Below are 15,750 nucleotides of genomic sequence, written 5' to 3' on the forward strand. Positions count from 1 at the left end.
TTGTTGAATCCAGGACTTTGTGCATGCTAGGCAAGGACTTTCCTAACTGAGCCACATCCTCATCCCCTGGGCATTACCTTAAGGCTCCTTTGTAGCAGGAGCAGGAGCAGGAGCTTCTCTGGTTTTGTGTGTGTCTGTTGCCCTTCACAAGTTCATGGATACTAGTCAGTAGTGACTACCACTCAAGATGCTTGTGAAGAGAGTTGACATGATAGAGTATCACTGTGTTGATATTAGAGAGAGGCCAGTGGGAAGGACTTTGAGAAACTTACTCAAGTATACTTCCAGTTTTGCATGGGCACAGTTGGTCTTTGCTATTTAAAGAAAATAGTTTTAGAAAGTAGCGTGCTCTTTCCATGTACTCTTAGATTTGAAAGATGCTGTACTATGGATTCAAATAAGGTTTTGCAGCACCATGAAGTCCTTGGGTGTTGTGTTGCAAAAGATGGATATTGAGGAGTGGGAACCCTTTGAACCTCGACTAATTCACCAGGGATTTTCATAATTAAGAGCTAAATTGGCACAGCTGTGGCCTTTGAGGTACTAATGTCCTGCTATCACCCCTCATTTGAACCTGCTAATGCCTCTCTCCTACCTGGACCCTGTTGTGGTCCAGAATGCCCACTTCAATGCCTCCTGCTTTTCTGAACAATCTCAATGCCTGGGGATACCCAGATTTACCAGCTTCATTAATTAGCAAACATTTACCCTTGTCTTTCAAAGAGGTGACATGCAGAATCCATTGACACAGGAGCAATGTTTGCTTTGCCAAGGTGATCATATTAACTTCTGGGGCAGAGAGGGATGGAGGTGGGAAAGAATGGAACAAAAGGGTTCTGGGGAAGTGGCTTGGTGGCCTTAGTATTTGCTGTGCAGGTGTGAAGGCTTGAGTTCAGATGCCCAGTGTTAGAAACCACAGTACCTCTGTGACGTGTGTGTATAATCCCCATGTGAGGGTCTGAGACAGAGGATCATCAAATCTCAGTGGCCAACAGTCTAGTAATCTGTGAACTCCGCGTTTAAGGAGAGATCCTGTCTCAAACAAATAACGTGAAAAGTGATGGAGAAAGAAATTCAATGGATATCAGCCTCTGGTTCCATGTATCTACACACACACACACACACACACACACACACACACACACACTAACATATACATCTAACCTCACAATTTAAAAATAAACTTAAGAAAGACTTGTAAGGATGAATATCCATGGAAAAGTAAAAAGCAAAATCCTTGAAGTAGTATTTCCAGGCTGGCACTATGGAAGGGTATTACAACTGAGGTTTTGAAGCCATGCAGAAGAGAAAACTGGTACTGGGATTTTTGTGTATTCTGGCTCATGTTTCCCTCCCATAGTGTGTAGGAAAGGTCACTGGTCACGAGACCCGCGTTATACTGTCACCGAGAGAACATAGAAGCATCAGAACAATGGTTTTTGCCAGCTGGTGCGTGAAACCTTGCAGGGTCCGTGTGTCCAGTCGGTACATCAGCAGCACCATCACTATGGTGCAGCTTTGACATCCATCTGATGCAGGGAGGGGCTGCCCATCAGTGGTCATGGTACTCTGCCAGAAGCTGCTCAGCAGATGGGTGGCCGAGCCGTGACGAGCCTGCCTCAGCCACAGGCCATCTGCTCCATCTTAAAGTGTGCTCTGGGTATCTTCCTCTGTCTTGGCCAGCCAGCAGCTTCTCTCTTAATTTGCACCTCTGAGATGCTGAGCTTTTATGTGAATGTGGGCTTTTCTTAAATTGGAGCGATAAAATTATATTTTATTGGCATTTCTTTTCAGCTTAGAAGACAGAGTTTAAAAGACTTGAGTCTCGGGGATTCTTTGGAGGAGGAGTGCTCTTCAGTCCATAGATAGGAAGCCCAAGCATTGTCCCATATGGCTTCTGGCTGGCTACCGATCAGAACTGAAATCCGAGTCCCTTCTTTTCTCTTTCCTGTCAAGCTATCAAGATTAAAAACAGAATCCATTTTTAAAACACATTTTGGAGTTTCTTCCATGTTGCCCTGAAGGTCGCTTGAAGCACCCTGAAAGGAGGTATAAAAGTTAAATGAACTACTTTGCCTTCTTGACGGGAACCCAGGATTCCTAACAGAAAACCAAAATGAGGCGAACTCACTGCCCACGTTAAAGCTCTCTCCATCCCTCTATGCATTTGTTTAGCTTTCTGGAAACAGATGAAGTTACATACATGTAAGTAAAAATAAAATGGGAAATACAGCACATGCTTTTATGCAGACAGGAGCTAAATTCCCATGTCCCAAGTTGGAGGCCAAAAAAAAAAAAAAAGGAATCCAACTATAGGAATATAAATGTTTATCCAATACAGAAGAAAAAGACTGTGTCAATGAATGTTTTATATTGATTCATTTTTGTGTTTGCTTAACTCCAGTATTAATTTGAAGCAAGTGTTATTTCTCTGTCTTTTCAATATTTTGAAATCTAGACTACTTGGTGGTCTAGAAATGAATCTTTGAGACCTGGAGAAACCCAGATTCTAAAGCCAGCTTTAAACATTTTGTAATTCTGTGGCTTTGGAAAAGCAGCTAAGCTTCTCTTTTGTCTTGTCAAAGTCACTGTTGTAGAGACCCTGGCCATGTGACACATGCTGGATAGGCAAAGCTCCAAGTGTCATGTATCTGAGTAGATGCTCTATGAGGGACAGATACTATTGTCAGTCAGCTCAAAGTGGATCTATGGGGGTGGTAGGGAGGTAGTTGTCATCTGCTGAAGTGGGGGTGGGGGTAGCTGTCATCTCCTAAAGTGGGAGCTGGGGAGGTGTCTTTCATCTGCTGAAGTGTTTGCTCTGCAGAGGACCTGAGTTCTATGCCCTTGAACCCATTGTTAAAATGAGCCAGAATGGTCATGCACACTTGTCATTCCAGGACTGGGAAGGCAGAGACAGGAGCGTCTGTGGGGCTGACATTCAGCCAGCTTAGACTAGTTGGAGAGCTGCAGGCCAAAGAGAGACCCTGTCTCAATAAAGAAAAGGTGTGTGGGGGTAGGGACTGGAGAGACAGCTCAGCAGTTAAGAACACTTGCTGTTCTTCCAGAGGACTTGGACTTGGTTCCCAGCGCCCATATGGCAGCTCACAACCATCCTTAACTCCAGTTCCAGGGGATCAAAAGTCCTTTTCTGACCTCTGAGAACACTAGGCACACACATGATGCATACACATAGGTGTGAGCAAGCCATAAAATAAAAACATAAAGTGAAAATAATAACCAAGTCTTAGAAGGGTTGAAAGCTGACTTTTTTTTTAAACTTTTAACTTCATCAAACATTTTTCTTTTTACATGGTGGATAAATGAATTCAACTTTCTGTATTAAATAACAAGAACCACTAAAAGGGTAAAAAAATAAAAACTGGATAGTGAAAGTGTGAACCCTGAGTGGAACCATGGCTTCTTAACGGCCACTTGAGCAGTATGGAAGTTCACTGGGCATATGGGGTTTGGGACCGGCTTAGGTGACTTATATCAGCTGCACCGTGTTGTTATATGTGAGTTGATCAGAAAAGAGTGATTTTATTTCAAATTAATTTTTAAAAAGTAGACAGCATCTGATGACTAGTACTCGATTGACCTATGAGCTCTGCACACACGTGCACATGCACACTGCTGCACCAGCACACACACAAGCATATACCTGCATGCATTCACAGACTCATAAGACAGTATTAACTATGAACCGAAAGCGCAGTGCACCCTACATGGGAAGACGGTGGTGAGAGGTGGCAGGTGGCAAGGGAAACGGAGCTGCATGCTTGAAGAGGAAGTCACCCTGACGGCTCTTCCTCTCTCCACATAGAATGTCCCCCCGGACCTGTCTATCTGCACCTTTGTGCTGGAGCAGTCCCTGTCAGTGCGTGCCCTGCAGGAGATGCTGGCCAACACGATGGAGAAGTCAGAAGGGGTAAGTACTCACTTCTGTAGACTTCTGCTCTTTTACTGAATGTAGCTGTGTGTGTGAATGTTTGCCTGCCTGGGTGTTGTGAAATATTTTTTCCTAAGCCAGTGGCTTCTACATGTGGCAGCTTTATGTTTGATTTTCCACTTTTATATAGCGAGCCTAGAATGTCTTAAAAACATATATAGAAATAATTTAACCTCAATTCACTTCATGCTTATGTGTGTTTTGCGGGTGTTTGTGTGTCTCCTTACATGTTCCCATGTCACCGTTGGACTGCTAGCTTTGTTTGCCATTGATCTCTGTATCATCTTCAAATGTCCTCTCCATGTGACATGTCCTCAGCATCTTTGTGATGCATACAATTTCATGGCACCATTCTGTATTTTAAGTAGCAAAATTACAGCAGTACAGTTTCAGCAGATTATAATTTTGCAAACAGCAGACTATCTTCTGAAAATTAAAATTCCTATTCTGTCTCCTAATTGAGATATTTTTCTTTGAAAGTCTATTGGGTTATTTTAATTATTTTTCCAGGAGACAAAGGGTTGCTGTTTTTTTTCTTAATCAGTTCATTAAAGTTTCTAGATAGTCAATAGGATGAATGGCCACCCAATGCCCTCCCAGTTACCATAGTGCTTCAAAGTCTAATAAACTATTTCTTTCCAGTAACTCAACTGGACTTTCTTTTGCCATTACTCACTATTTGTTGTTATTGCAAAGACTCTTTTTTTTTTAGTTTGGATAAATAAAGAAATTAAAAGATATTGTCACTAGAGCATTTCTACCACAGACAATGTAAACATCCGTGTGAGGAGTTGGATCCGTATCTTACAAAACCCCACAGGGTCGCCATGCACATTAACTAGGATGGGAGCACGGGAGGAAGCGTTTATAGCAGTGATTCTCAACCTGTGGGTCACGACCCCTTGGCAAGGGTTGAAAGGACTCTTTCATGGAGTCACCTAAGACCATAGGAAAACACAAATATTTACATTATTATTCACAACAATAGTAAAATTATTATAAAGTAGCAATAATTTTATGGTTAAGGGTTAGTACCAATATAAAAGTTCCCAGCATTAGGGAGGTTGAGACGCTCCAGCCTGTAGAACGTGCACGTTGGGATGCTCTGAACCTTAGGAAGCCCTCTTGGATGGCAGCTGTTCACCAACAGAGAGATAGCTGTTTCCCCTTTAACAGCTGTGTTGCCCATTAGGGTGTATATATCCTCAGCTCAGGGTTAGGCTGTGCTACTGGTGTGTGCTGCTGGCCGTGTAGGAGCCGAGTCTCTTGGACTCAGCAGACTTGCCTATCATCTTTTTCTGTCACATAATACCTCTCTAAACCTAAAGCATTCTGAATTATCTCATCCAAAGTGTGATGAAAATGGAGGTAGAGATCTGAGCTCCATGTAGCATTTTGTTGAACTTCATTTAGTGTTTGTTCTTCAGAGCATCGTGAAAGTAAAGGACCAAGAGCAGATGCCGGAAGATGCTGAGGACAGAGACCCCAGTGCTGCCGCAGGAGGATGCACCTGCTGCACTGTGTCCTCTGCATCTTTGCTCCAGTTCCCCCGCTCCGGACTTCTGCATACACACATGTCTTTTCTTCTCCTCCTACTGTCAAACCTAAATTTCCTGTGGATCTTAGTTTTTGTCTGCCCCTGCACCCACAAGTATGGGTTGCTTCTTCCTCGGGGCTAGTTGTGGGTGTTTCTCTAGTACAGCACTCAGAGGAGAGGCTTGAGAGTGCCGTCACTGCCACGTCTTAGCTCTGTCCTCTTTTCAGAGGGAATGGAGCTCTTCATCACCAACTTTGAATAATTACCAAATGAGGTTGGATATATAAGAGGTAGCACCTTCTTCAAAGTGGCTTTTAAGCCAGGTATGGTAACTCACACATATAACCCTAGCATTCAGGAGACTGAGGCAGAAGGATTGCCGTGAGTCTGAGCCTAGCCTGCAGCTACATAGTGAATTTCAAGAAAGCTTGGACTACAATGTGATATCCTGTCTCCACACAGAGAGGTTGCTATTTATACCCTTAATTCTCATACAGGGATAATTCACCTGGCTGTCCCAGAACTCATTATTCCTGCCTACCTTTCCTTTGATTTTCCTTTCTAGGATCTTGAGTAAGCCCACATCCTCTTCCTGCGCTGATATCCCAAGTAGGTCTGCCACACAGAGTTAAGCAGTTCAATAATGATACACACAATTGTTAAAACACAATCAGTGACAGCACTTGCTATTCTAGCTTCAAAAAGTTTAACATTTCGTTTAACTTTTGCTCTTGCTGTTAGTTTTAGTATCTTAGTAAATGTACCAAAAATATTTGACGTACCCTTCTCTTTATATGGTTTTATTTTTAAACACATAATTGAATCTAACTGTTCCGCTTCCACGGGCCCACCTGCCAAGAGAAAAATGATGCAGGGTAGTGGAAAGCATGTGTTCAAGAGACTTACTGAAGGGTCTTTCTAAAGGACTGATTGTTTGTAGGGAAGGCTGCTCTTTAGTTTAATGCTGTGAGTACAATAAACAACCTGTGTGTCCTACTTAGGAGCAAGTGTTTGAAAAAAGAACATTTCTTTGCCTTTATTTTCTGTATTTTGGTTTAGTAGCTTCTGGGAGACTGCTAGCCTTGTCCCCTTTGATGTTGGATTATGATTAGTTGACTGCTGTTTAGACTACTAAAGGTACTATATGTTTGCCCTGGACCTTAGATGTAGGGGATATACAAAAGGGCTGGATATCTGCTGCTGGATCGTGTCTCTGAGACGTGCCAGGGAAATCACACCCATGAAATCTTAACCATATGGTTTAATAAAACCAACACGATGACAGCACCAGTTGACATGACCAGCTCGGCAGGGGACAGTCAGTAAGGTCCCACCACTAGGTGAAGAATTCCAGATCAATGGGGCTGTTGATAATGGGATAATTGATTTTCTCTGGGGACTTGCTCCCACATGGGTTGTCTAACAGCAAGTGATCAGCCCTGGATACATTACCAATAATGATAAATAGATTAAGTAGGTTGTATATAAATATGCATGAAACAGTAATAATTAAAAAAGAGGCCATGAGTTGGGAGGGAGGGGGACATCATAGGAGCTGGGGGACTGAGGCAGATTTAGTATTCATGTAGGAAGTTCTCAACAAAAATTAAAATTATACACTAACAAAAGTAACTGTTAGCTTAGTCCTGAAAGATCCGCCAAGCTCGCCTATACTGCCTGTTTTCAGATAGGGATGCATTCTAGTGTTTGTGACACTAACTCATTTTTATTCAGGAGATGTGTGTCGCACTGTGGAACTTAGGGGCTTACTGTAGATTGTGGGTGATGCTTTAAAAAGAAATCAAATCTTGGATGTGATGAAATAGTATGAAGATATAATATCGAGTTGAAAATGAGTGAATTGAATTTCAGTCATTCATTTATTCAGCGCTAGCACTTTAAATATTTGTGAAATAAGTTATGTCATATAAAGTCTCTGTGGCTCTAATGATAACTAATGTGAGTTTTGCTACCAATAGGCCTATGATTTCAGGTTTGAAAAACAATGACAGTGCTCCTGTGAGGACTATGTGAAGTATGTAGGGTTTATTATTACTTGGAATTTTCTCTTAATTTTTAAACTCATCCTCCACACAGTTAGAGGTAATACGAAAACTATTTACATGAGTCTCTTTCAAATTTGTTCCCAGAAATGATTTCATCTTTTTGGGCCATTTTTCAGAATTGAGGTAGAAAACAAAACTTCCAGGATGCAAATATATAATATTTTCATCAGAAGCCTTTATTTTCTGGGGAAAAAGAAATCTCATTTCGTGTAACAGGCTCTCACAGAGATCTTCCTGCCTCAGACCCCTAGGTGCTCGGATTGCAGGTGTGAGCCACCACCCTGCTTCCTGGGGTTTTCTTAAAGAGCCCTGAATGGTTCCATTTTCTAAAATAGTTTGTTATTTGATATGAAACTATGGGAATATGGCTTGCTTCCAAATCAGACTTTGTCTTCTAATGAAAGGGACAGGGATGCCCCAGTGACTTGTTGGCAGAACTAGCAATGGAAGTTGGCTCTGTGTTTTTGTGTGTGTGTGTGAGCAATGATTGTTGTAGAATGCGAAGTATTAACATTCTAGTCTGTGTTCTCATAAACTCCCTTCTCTTTGAGTCGTATACTCTGAGAACACTCCAAGGTGCATCAAAAGGCTACGAGCTAAATTCACGGGTACATAGGTTTTTAAAACTATACTTTTCAAACATCAAAGCACCATAAATGAGTTTTTATGAGTACATGTGTTGAGCCTTGAGGCTTGTAATTTCAGACAAGTAATTGCAGCAAAATGGTCTTGTACCTGTCCAAGAACAAAAGGTGAATTTCAGGGAGTCTGATGCTGCGTCTTACAGTGCTGAGATTAAACAGCACACCCCCGGAGTCCAGACCCTGGTGAGGTAAGGAGGCCATTGAGCAGTCTCTCCACCCTGTACCCTCCTTATTTAGAAAGTGAGACAAAACAATAGCATTTCCTTCATGGAGCCAGGAGACAAAAACTGCGACAGACATAGGACAAACCCATCACAGAGCGGCACTCTGGGTGTGTGCATGTCATTTTTATGATTTCTCTGTTGAGTAGCACTGAGTAGCTTTGCCTATATATGCTCTACCCCAGGAGAAAGCAACTAGAAACTGTGGACTAAATATAAAAACATCTGAATCATACCCATCACTCCACTCAACAGAGCAAACATTCACAGATTTTAGCTGTAGTTTCCTCTCTCTTAAAACAGATGACCACCACCGAATTGTGGTGGCTTTAAAACATTGCTTATCAGCTCATACTGCTAGGATTCACACATTTATGAGTCCCACTGAGCTGGAGTAGAGGTAGGTGTTAGCAGCCATGACAGTTAAATTTCTCACTATCAAGTAAAGACACCAGACCAAAAAAAAAAAAAAAAAAAAGCACCCAAAGGGAGAAAGGGTCTATTGTGACTCAGTCTACAGCACAGTCCATTATGGTGGAGAAGGTATAGAGACTGGTGGGTGGTCATATTATGTCCACAATCAGGAAGCAAAGAATGATGAATCCTAGTGTTTAGCTCCCTTTCTTATTCAGTCCACGACTTTAACCATGGGATTGTGATACCCACAATGGGTACCACCTCAATTTAACCTAGTCAAGATAACTACCCTACTTCATTCATGGCCAAACGCTGATCTACACAACCCTTTCGTGGATCTTGGGGACTTGTTTCCTAGGTGATTCCAGATCTGGTCAAGCTGACAATAACAATGGCCATCACTGTTATCCAGTGTTTTTATTTGTGCTTCAGAATGCACAGGAGAAGCTCCTAATACTCAGATGTCCCACTCCAGTCCTCCCTCACATTTGAAATGCTTAGAGGAGCCATGCTTTGTGTTGTGGGCACTATGATGTCACTGCCTCTTTGTATGAGAAATTGCCGTTCTCTTATACACCCTCTTGAGAGGCTGGGTTCTGTTTACATCTGGTTTCTAGAGCATCCCTCTTAAGATGACCACTTCAGGGAAGAGCCCAGATAGCTTTGAAATTTTCCTAATGGATGTGTCATTCACTGTTTTATCTATTTATGTATTCTTCCCTTTATACACGGAAGTGAAGTTTTAATTTAAAATAGATGGGATTATAATTTCCTAAAGGGACGGTGGAAGTCTGGGCCTCTAGCTGCACACAATTGCTGAGCCTCACCTCCGTTGCTGTCATGTATAGACTGTGGAAGTCTGGGCTGTGCATCCTTTGCCTGTAGATATTTTTTCCTTTCTATTCAGGAGCAAAGGCTACATGAGTCTGTGTTTGACTGACATGGTTCACAGACTCCAGCATCAAACTCAATAAGGAGGTCAATTTAATCAGTGTGTAATTTAATCACAGTGGCAGAGTTATAGACTGTTTTAGATTATGAATCCTGAATGTATAGATTATTGGATTTGATTAGAATCATTCTATTTGGACATTTTTCCTTAGATTTTTTTTGTGTGTTTACTATATAAAAGTATTTTTCACATGTAGCTATTTCCCAGCAAGTGAACAATAGGGAACATTGTTCACCTCTGCACACCATTTCTTCACTGTGTATAGAGCTGGAGTTTAAGAATGTGTTGTTTTGTGACGTCTAGGGATATTCACTTTGGACCTAGAGCTTCTATAAGATTAGTATCTAGGATTTTTCTCGTAATGGTGAAGTAATAGACCCACCATTATCCACAGCAGATGATTCTCTTCCTCATGTTGGTTATCATTTCTTTTGAGACACATTAAGTTTGTACACAGTTCCAGGCTTGAGGCTCAGAGTTAAGCCTTGTACCACACAAGTATGGCTACTATTGTCCCTCTGATCACAATGATTTCCCATGTGTCATCATCCAGTGAGGTTTGTCCTAAGTGTTTGCATTTTTCCCTCTACACGTTGTTCATGTTCTTGTGGCTTTTTTTTTTATTGTCTCAAACGAGATTCCTCGTGACATTTAATTGTGCTTAGTCATTCTGATGAACTGCCCACCGAGCAGCCAGCTGCCTGTTATTAACTTAGGGACCCATCATTTGAATTTGCTAACATGACAACTTATGCAAGAACCACGTTGCCATACTTTCTGCTTTGAGAGAGAAAGCATTGGTAATTTTGAGCTTTGTGGTGCATATTTTCCTAAATTTGGACAAATTCAGGAATCATTTAAGTAACAATAAAGGCACGATCCTGCCTCTCTACAAGGAATAATTGAGGAGACCTTAATTTTCTGTGGTCTGATGTAGTTGCTAGAGAGGAAAAAAAAAGAACTAAGTTGCTGAATAAAAATTCGGAGGACTTTTTGCTAAATTAGGTCACATGTGAGGGTCCGGGGCTCCTGAGGTGACTGGAGTCATGACTGACAGATCTGACAGAATGGAAGCATGTGGGTCATTTAATACAAAGCAGTATAGAGAGAAAGTTGAGCTAATTATATAATTTAGCAAATTACTGGACTTGCTTTTGTGGCCTCATTTGCTTAATTAAATTTATGGTAAATTTTTTTCCCTCAAAATGACAGTAGAAAGAATTTTGCAGTCTCATGCGGTTTAAAAATACACACCATAGCCACTGTTCTCTCAGGCAGATATGGCTTAGTACTTAAAATCTCTCTGATAAGAACGCTGTGTCCATGTGTCCTCATTTACTGCTTTCATTTCCCATTCTGAAATTTCTTGACCTGTTCCTGGAAACACATCAGAGACCTCAGACTGAGGTTTAAGGAATCTCTATTCTCATATTTGAAAATACGTATTGGGGACTAGAGATGGCTCAGCAATTAAGAGCACTAGTTGATTTTGCAGGGATCTAGGTTTGGGTCTTATCATCCACAAGATGACTTAGCGATTATCTGTAACTCCAGTTCCTGGGGATGCATCCCCTCTCCTTCTGGTGTATATGGGTGTCAGCCACACATACATGCAGACAAAATATCCATACACATAAAAGTAAATACATTTTTAAACAAGAAAAATATGTACCAATACAAGAAAAAAGTGTGTGGGGAGATGGCTTAGCCCTTAAGAGTGTGGCCCTAGTCTTCCAGAGGACCCCAGTGTGGTTCCCAGCATCTATACCATGTAGTACATAGCTCAGGAAATATGACTCTGCCTTTGACCTTGCTGGGCATCTGAACCCATAAGCCACACACACAGTTTTTTTTTTTTAAGATGAGTGTATAAGGAGAACTGAAAGTGTCCTTGGTGACTTGTGTCCAGTAGGTAAGGAAATCACACCAGAAAGCCCACTCTTGTGCCTTTCACACAGATTCACAGTAAGAATTAGCATCTTCCCTGTCAGAGGACAAACTCACTGTTGAGCTATGTTAAGTACTAAAGTTCCAGTACAACTATGTTAACTATGCGGATTTCTTTTAGCTCTGTGTTGATTGGCAGTTTGGTCCCTTAATACATATTAGGTATCATGGAGACCACATATATTCCATAGCAATTTAGCGGGGAAAAGAAATTTAAAAACCCAGGCAATGTTTGTTTTATATGTTTTCTCACTTGAGTCAGGCACTGCATGAACATTTGGAGAGGAATAAAAAATAAGTAATTTTGTTGTGTTTCTAGATAATTCAGAGGTGAACGGCCAGTCAGTAAACAAATAAATATAGTTAAATGCAAAACAAAACAAAAAAATAAGTAATTTTGTTTCCAAAGAGCAGTTGACCAGTATTGTAACTGTTGGGATGAAAATTTTAAAAGCCTTAAAACTAGGAACATTTAAAAATGACTAATTTAGAATTCATTAACTCTAATAAGAGGTATTAAGTTATATAAGGAATATGTTTCAGATAGAATGGAAATTTCCAAGGTGGTTAGAGTGTGCAGCCAGAATTCCAGCACAAAAGAAGTACACTGAGGTATGCCTAACAGTTTCAGAAACTTAGCATTTAAAATATCTGTGCTATGGGGGCTGGAGAGATGGCTCAGTGGTTAAGAGCCGTGGCTGCTCTTGCAGGGGACCTGGGTTTAGTTCCCAGCACTTGTGTCGCAGCACACAAAGGGGATATGATACAGGCACCTGCACATATGTGGTGCACATAAGCTCTCACATGCCCCCACACATACACATAAATAAAAATCGTAACTCTATATCTGTGGTTAAATTGCACAATAAAATAACACAAAATGGAAAGATATAAAACTGCTCTTTCTGAAACGTGCTAAAGTTACTAATTCGTACTAGAGTATTAAATATCATCAATGCATAAATAATCTTTATCATGGAAAAGACTGGTGTACTCAGCAGCCTTCAGGGAAATGAAACCAAAATAGTTGATTAACATATAGAAGAAGAATGAAGAGATGAGAAATAAGAACATAATGGGATTAAATCTGTTCTGAACTTAGATTATGGTAATGTTTTTCTGCTTTCTGAATATGGTAAAAAAATTGCTAATTGTGTGCTTTGATAGGCAGAATCATGGAAGGAAATTTATTTCAATCTCTTTCCTTCCTCATCCTCTCTTCCTTTCTCCTCTCTTCTCCTTGCTTCTCCCTCTTATCTACTCTCCCCTCCCCTCCCCTTCTCCTTCCCTATTTTCCCTTCCCTTCTCTAGGGGGTACAGGTTCTGGGGGTGCATGAATCGAGCTAAGAACTGTGCACATATTAGGCAGCCCTCTGACCCTGAGCTGAGCTATAACCCTGTAAATTACTTTTAGCAACACTTTAGAAAGACCAGGAGACCTACAGAATACAAGTACAACAATAAATATATTTCAGTAATAAAGTTAAGTATAAATGAATAGAATATTATGGCGAAAATTCATGAATAAGGCAGGGGCTGAACATACAGGAGGCCCCTGTCTTACTTTTTCTGTTACTTGATTAATAGTCATGTGCTGTTTACCATATTAAGTTAAAGGAAAAATCAAAGCAGCAGTCTGACAATATGTGTGTGTGTGTAGCTGCGGTAGTGAAGTGACTGTCTGAATAGGAAGAGGGCAGAATCAGTATGGAAATGAAGATGGGCATTTTGTTATGAGGATACAGCCAATTTGTAAGACAAAGATAGTAATTGTAAATTTATATGAGTCTGATGATAGAGTTTTCACATTTAGTAAGTCAATCTAGGCACAGCGATAAGGGACACCTAACCCGTCAACCATTGGTGCCAGACTACAGCTTCATAGTAACTTACTGTATGGTACACTGGGAAGTCAGGCAAAAGGGTGTAGAAGATGGATCCCATTTCAGGCCACTCACCGAGACTCACCTTTTCCCAGCAACCTTTTTCACTTGGTGGGGAGAGGGCCTGTCACTCTTGTGACTTTATGAGTTTTGCAAATGTCACCAGCTTTCCAAGTCTTTAGAATCTCGTCCTTCTTTTGAGAAGGGGGGTTTGAAGAGGAGGAGTAACTACACAGCCCCGTCTCAAACAAAATGGCAGAGACGATTTCAAGAAGCAACAGCAACAGTGTAAGGGCATGGAATTTCCATACTTTTGTGCATTAGCCTGTCATTAAAACATGAATGTAAAATATAGGTGGTATATGAGTTACCTGCTTTTCATTTAATGATACAATTCCAGCATGAGTCATTTTTGTATTGGACTGTTGTGTCCTCTGCTAAATCAAGCTGGCATTTACGTGGCTATTTCTCTTAAGATAAATTTTTTGTTTTGTTTAAAAAAAGAAGTTGCTCTTTTTTATTAGTGTTCCTATGATAAAAAATTTGATATAATCTGCTCTTGAGATACAAGAGATCTTGTCTTTAAAAGTCATATATTAAGTTCTTAGAAAAATGTTCATTTTTCTCTCCCATTTTTATGAATTTGGCAGTTGTTTAGCTTCTAAAACTGATGTGTGTAAATTTCTTGATTATCCCTATGAAATTTTTTTTCCTCCTCACTATTTGCAGGAATTGCAAAAAAGTGATCCATGTTGAGTTTGACAAGACCAGTGTCATGAAATCACCCTGCCTGGCATATGTGTAGTTACAGCCCTGTGGTCCTTGTCTTGTGTGTCTAGCTGACCATTCACTGCCTAGCCCTTGCTGTCACTAAGCCTCTCTGGTTATCTGTGGAGAGGGGAGTTCATGTTGTTTTTATCAACTCCCACTACTGTGTAATCACTAAAACTCCTATAGCTGATAATGTTAACTGTAGCTTGATTCCCAAGTCTGTCTTCTGATAAATCCTACAGTGTTTATCTTTGCTCTGGTGTGTACAAGCCTGTGTGGTGTGTGAATGTCTAGCATTTAAATGTGAACATGATGGCATCGTATATTTTGATAGTTATTTCTATTATTAAAATACATCCTTAAAAATGTCCTTATAAATATGGAAGAGAAATAATTATTTAATATATTGTCCATTTTGGAGCAGAATGGTCAGTGACAACTGAACTTCATTTTTCTTCCATTGTTATCTTACAAAGAATTGGGTTTCATTATGACAGTTTTCAAACAAAATTTCCTTATTATTTTTCTCTCCCTTTCCCAGCCCCCCTTGCTGTGTCCTTCCATCCCTAGGGACCCCTTTCCACTTTCGTGCCCCATTGGAGTTTTTTCCTCTCCCAGTTTGCTTCCATTTACTCTAAAGAAACTGATTCACTTTTTGAATGATCTAATGTTTAAGATGAACACTTGGAAGTACATGGAGGCAGACATACCCAGGGAGCGCCAGGCCTTCCTGTTCAGCTCAGCGAGGAGTTTCCTTCTCTAATAACAAATGAAAGTATAAGGAGTGAGTTGTGTAAGAGCAGGAACTGCTGGGACTTAACACATCCCTCAGTCAGCCAGGATGTTGTAAAAGAATCTTTGGAATTTCCATAAGGGCTTCTCTCTCTCTCTCCTCCCACCCCCTCTCGCTTGCTCTCGGCAGGATCTCTTTATGTAGCTCTGGCCTAGGATTCATTATGTAGACCAAACTGGCCTAGAACTCACTGAGATTGGCCTGCCTCTGCCTCCTGAGTACTGGGATTAAAGGTCTATGCCACCATACTCAGTCTTAAAATTATTCTATATCATTTAACAAATGTTGCTTAAAAGGCATGGATATACTTAGAGGTAGCCTGGATTTCCCCTTAAACAGCTTTAGCTTTTTTTAAAATCTGATTAATGAAATTTTCTAAGGAGAAAAAAAAATCTAAATTTATACATGAACAATATGACATAAACGTCGATTCTCACAGGACATGAATCGTGTATTTGATTCTATTCCATTCTATTTTATTCTGTCCTATTCTAGGGGTGAGTAGTGGAGATTTGCTTTTAGAATTGAGCGTGTTTCCACCCCCCCCCCCCATGATGAAATCCAGGAACA

The 15,750-nt window shown here is 40.7% G+C and overlaps 1 protein-coding gene across 1 annotated transcript in view; it reads left to right on the top strand.

Moving 5' to 3' along the window:
• The window catches only part of Ryr2 (ryanodine receptor 2), a 566,260-nt gene that overhangs the window by 196,111 nt on the left and 354,399 nt on the right, over positions 1–15,750 (top strand). The window contains exon 3 of the mRNA XM_075970222.1: positions 3,824–3,928. Coding sequence (XP_075826337.1) covers positions 3,824–3,928 — 105 coding nt within the window. The remainder of the gene's footprint in view (positions 1–3,823; positions 3,929–15,750) is intronic.

This window comes from Microtus pennsylvanicus, chromosome 4 (assembly GCF_037038515.1).
Source record: "Microtus pennsylvanicus isolate mMicPen1 chromosome 4, mMicPen1.hap1, whole genome shotgun sequence".
NCBI classification, from domain to species: Eukaryota; Metazoa; Chordata; class Mammalia; order Rodentia; family Cricetidae; genus Microtus; species Microtus pennsylvanicus.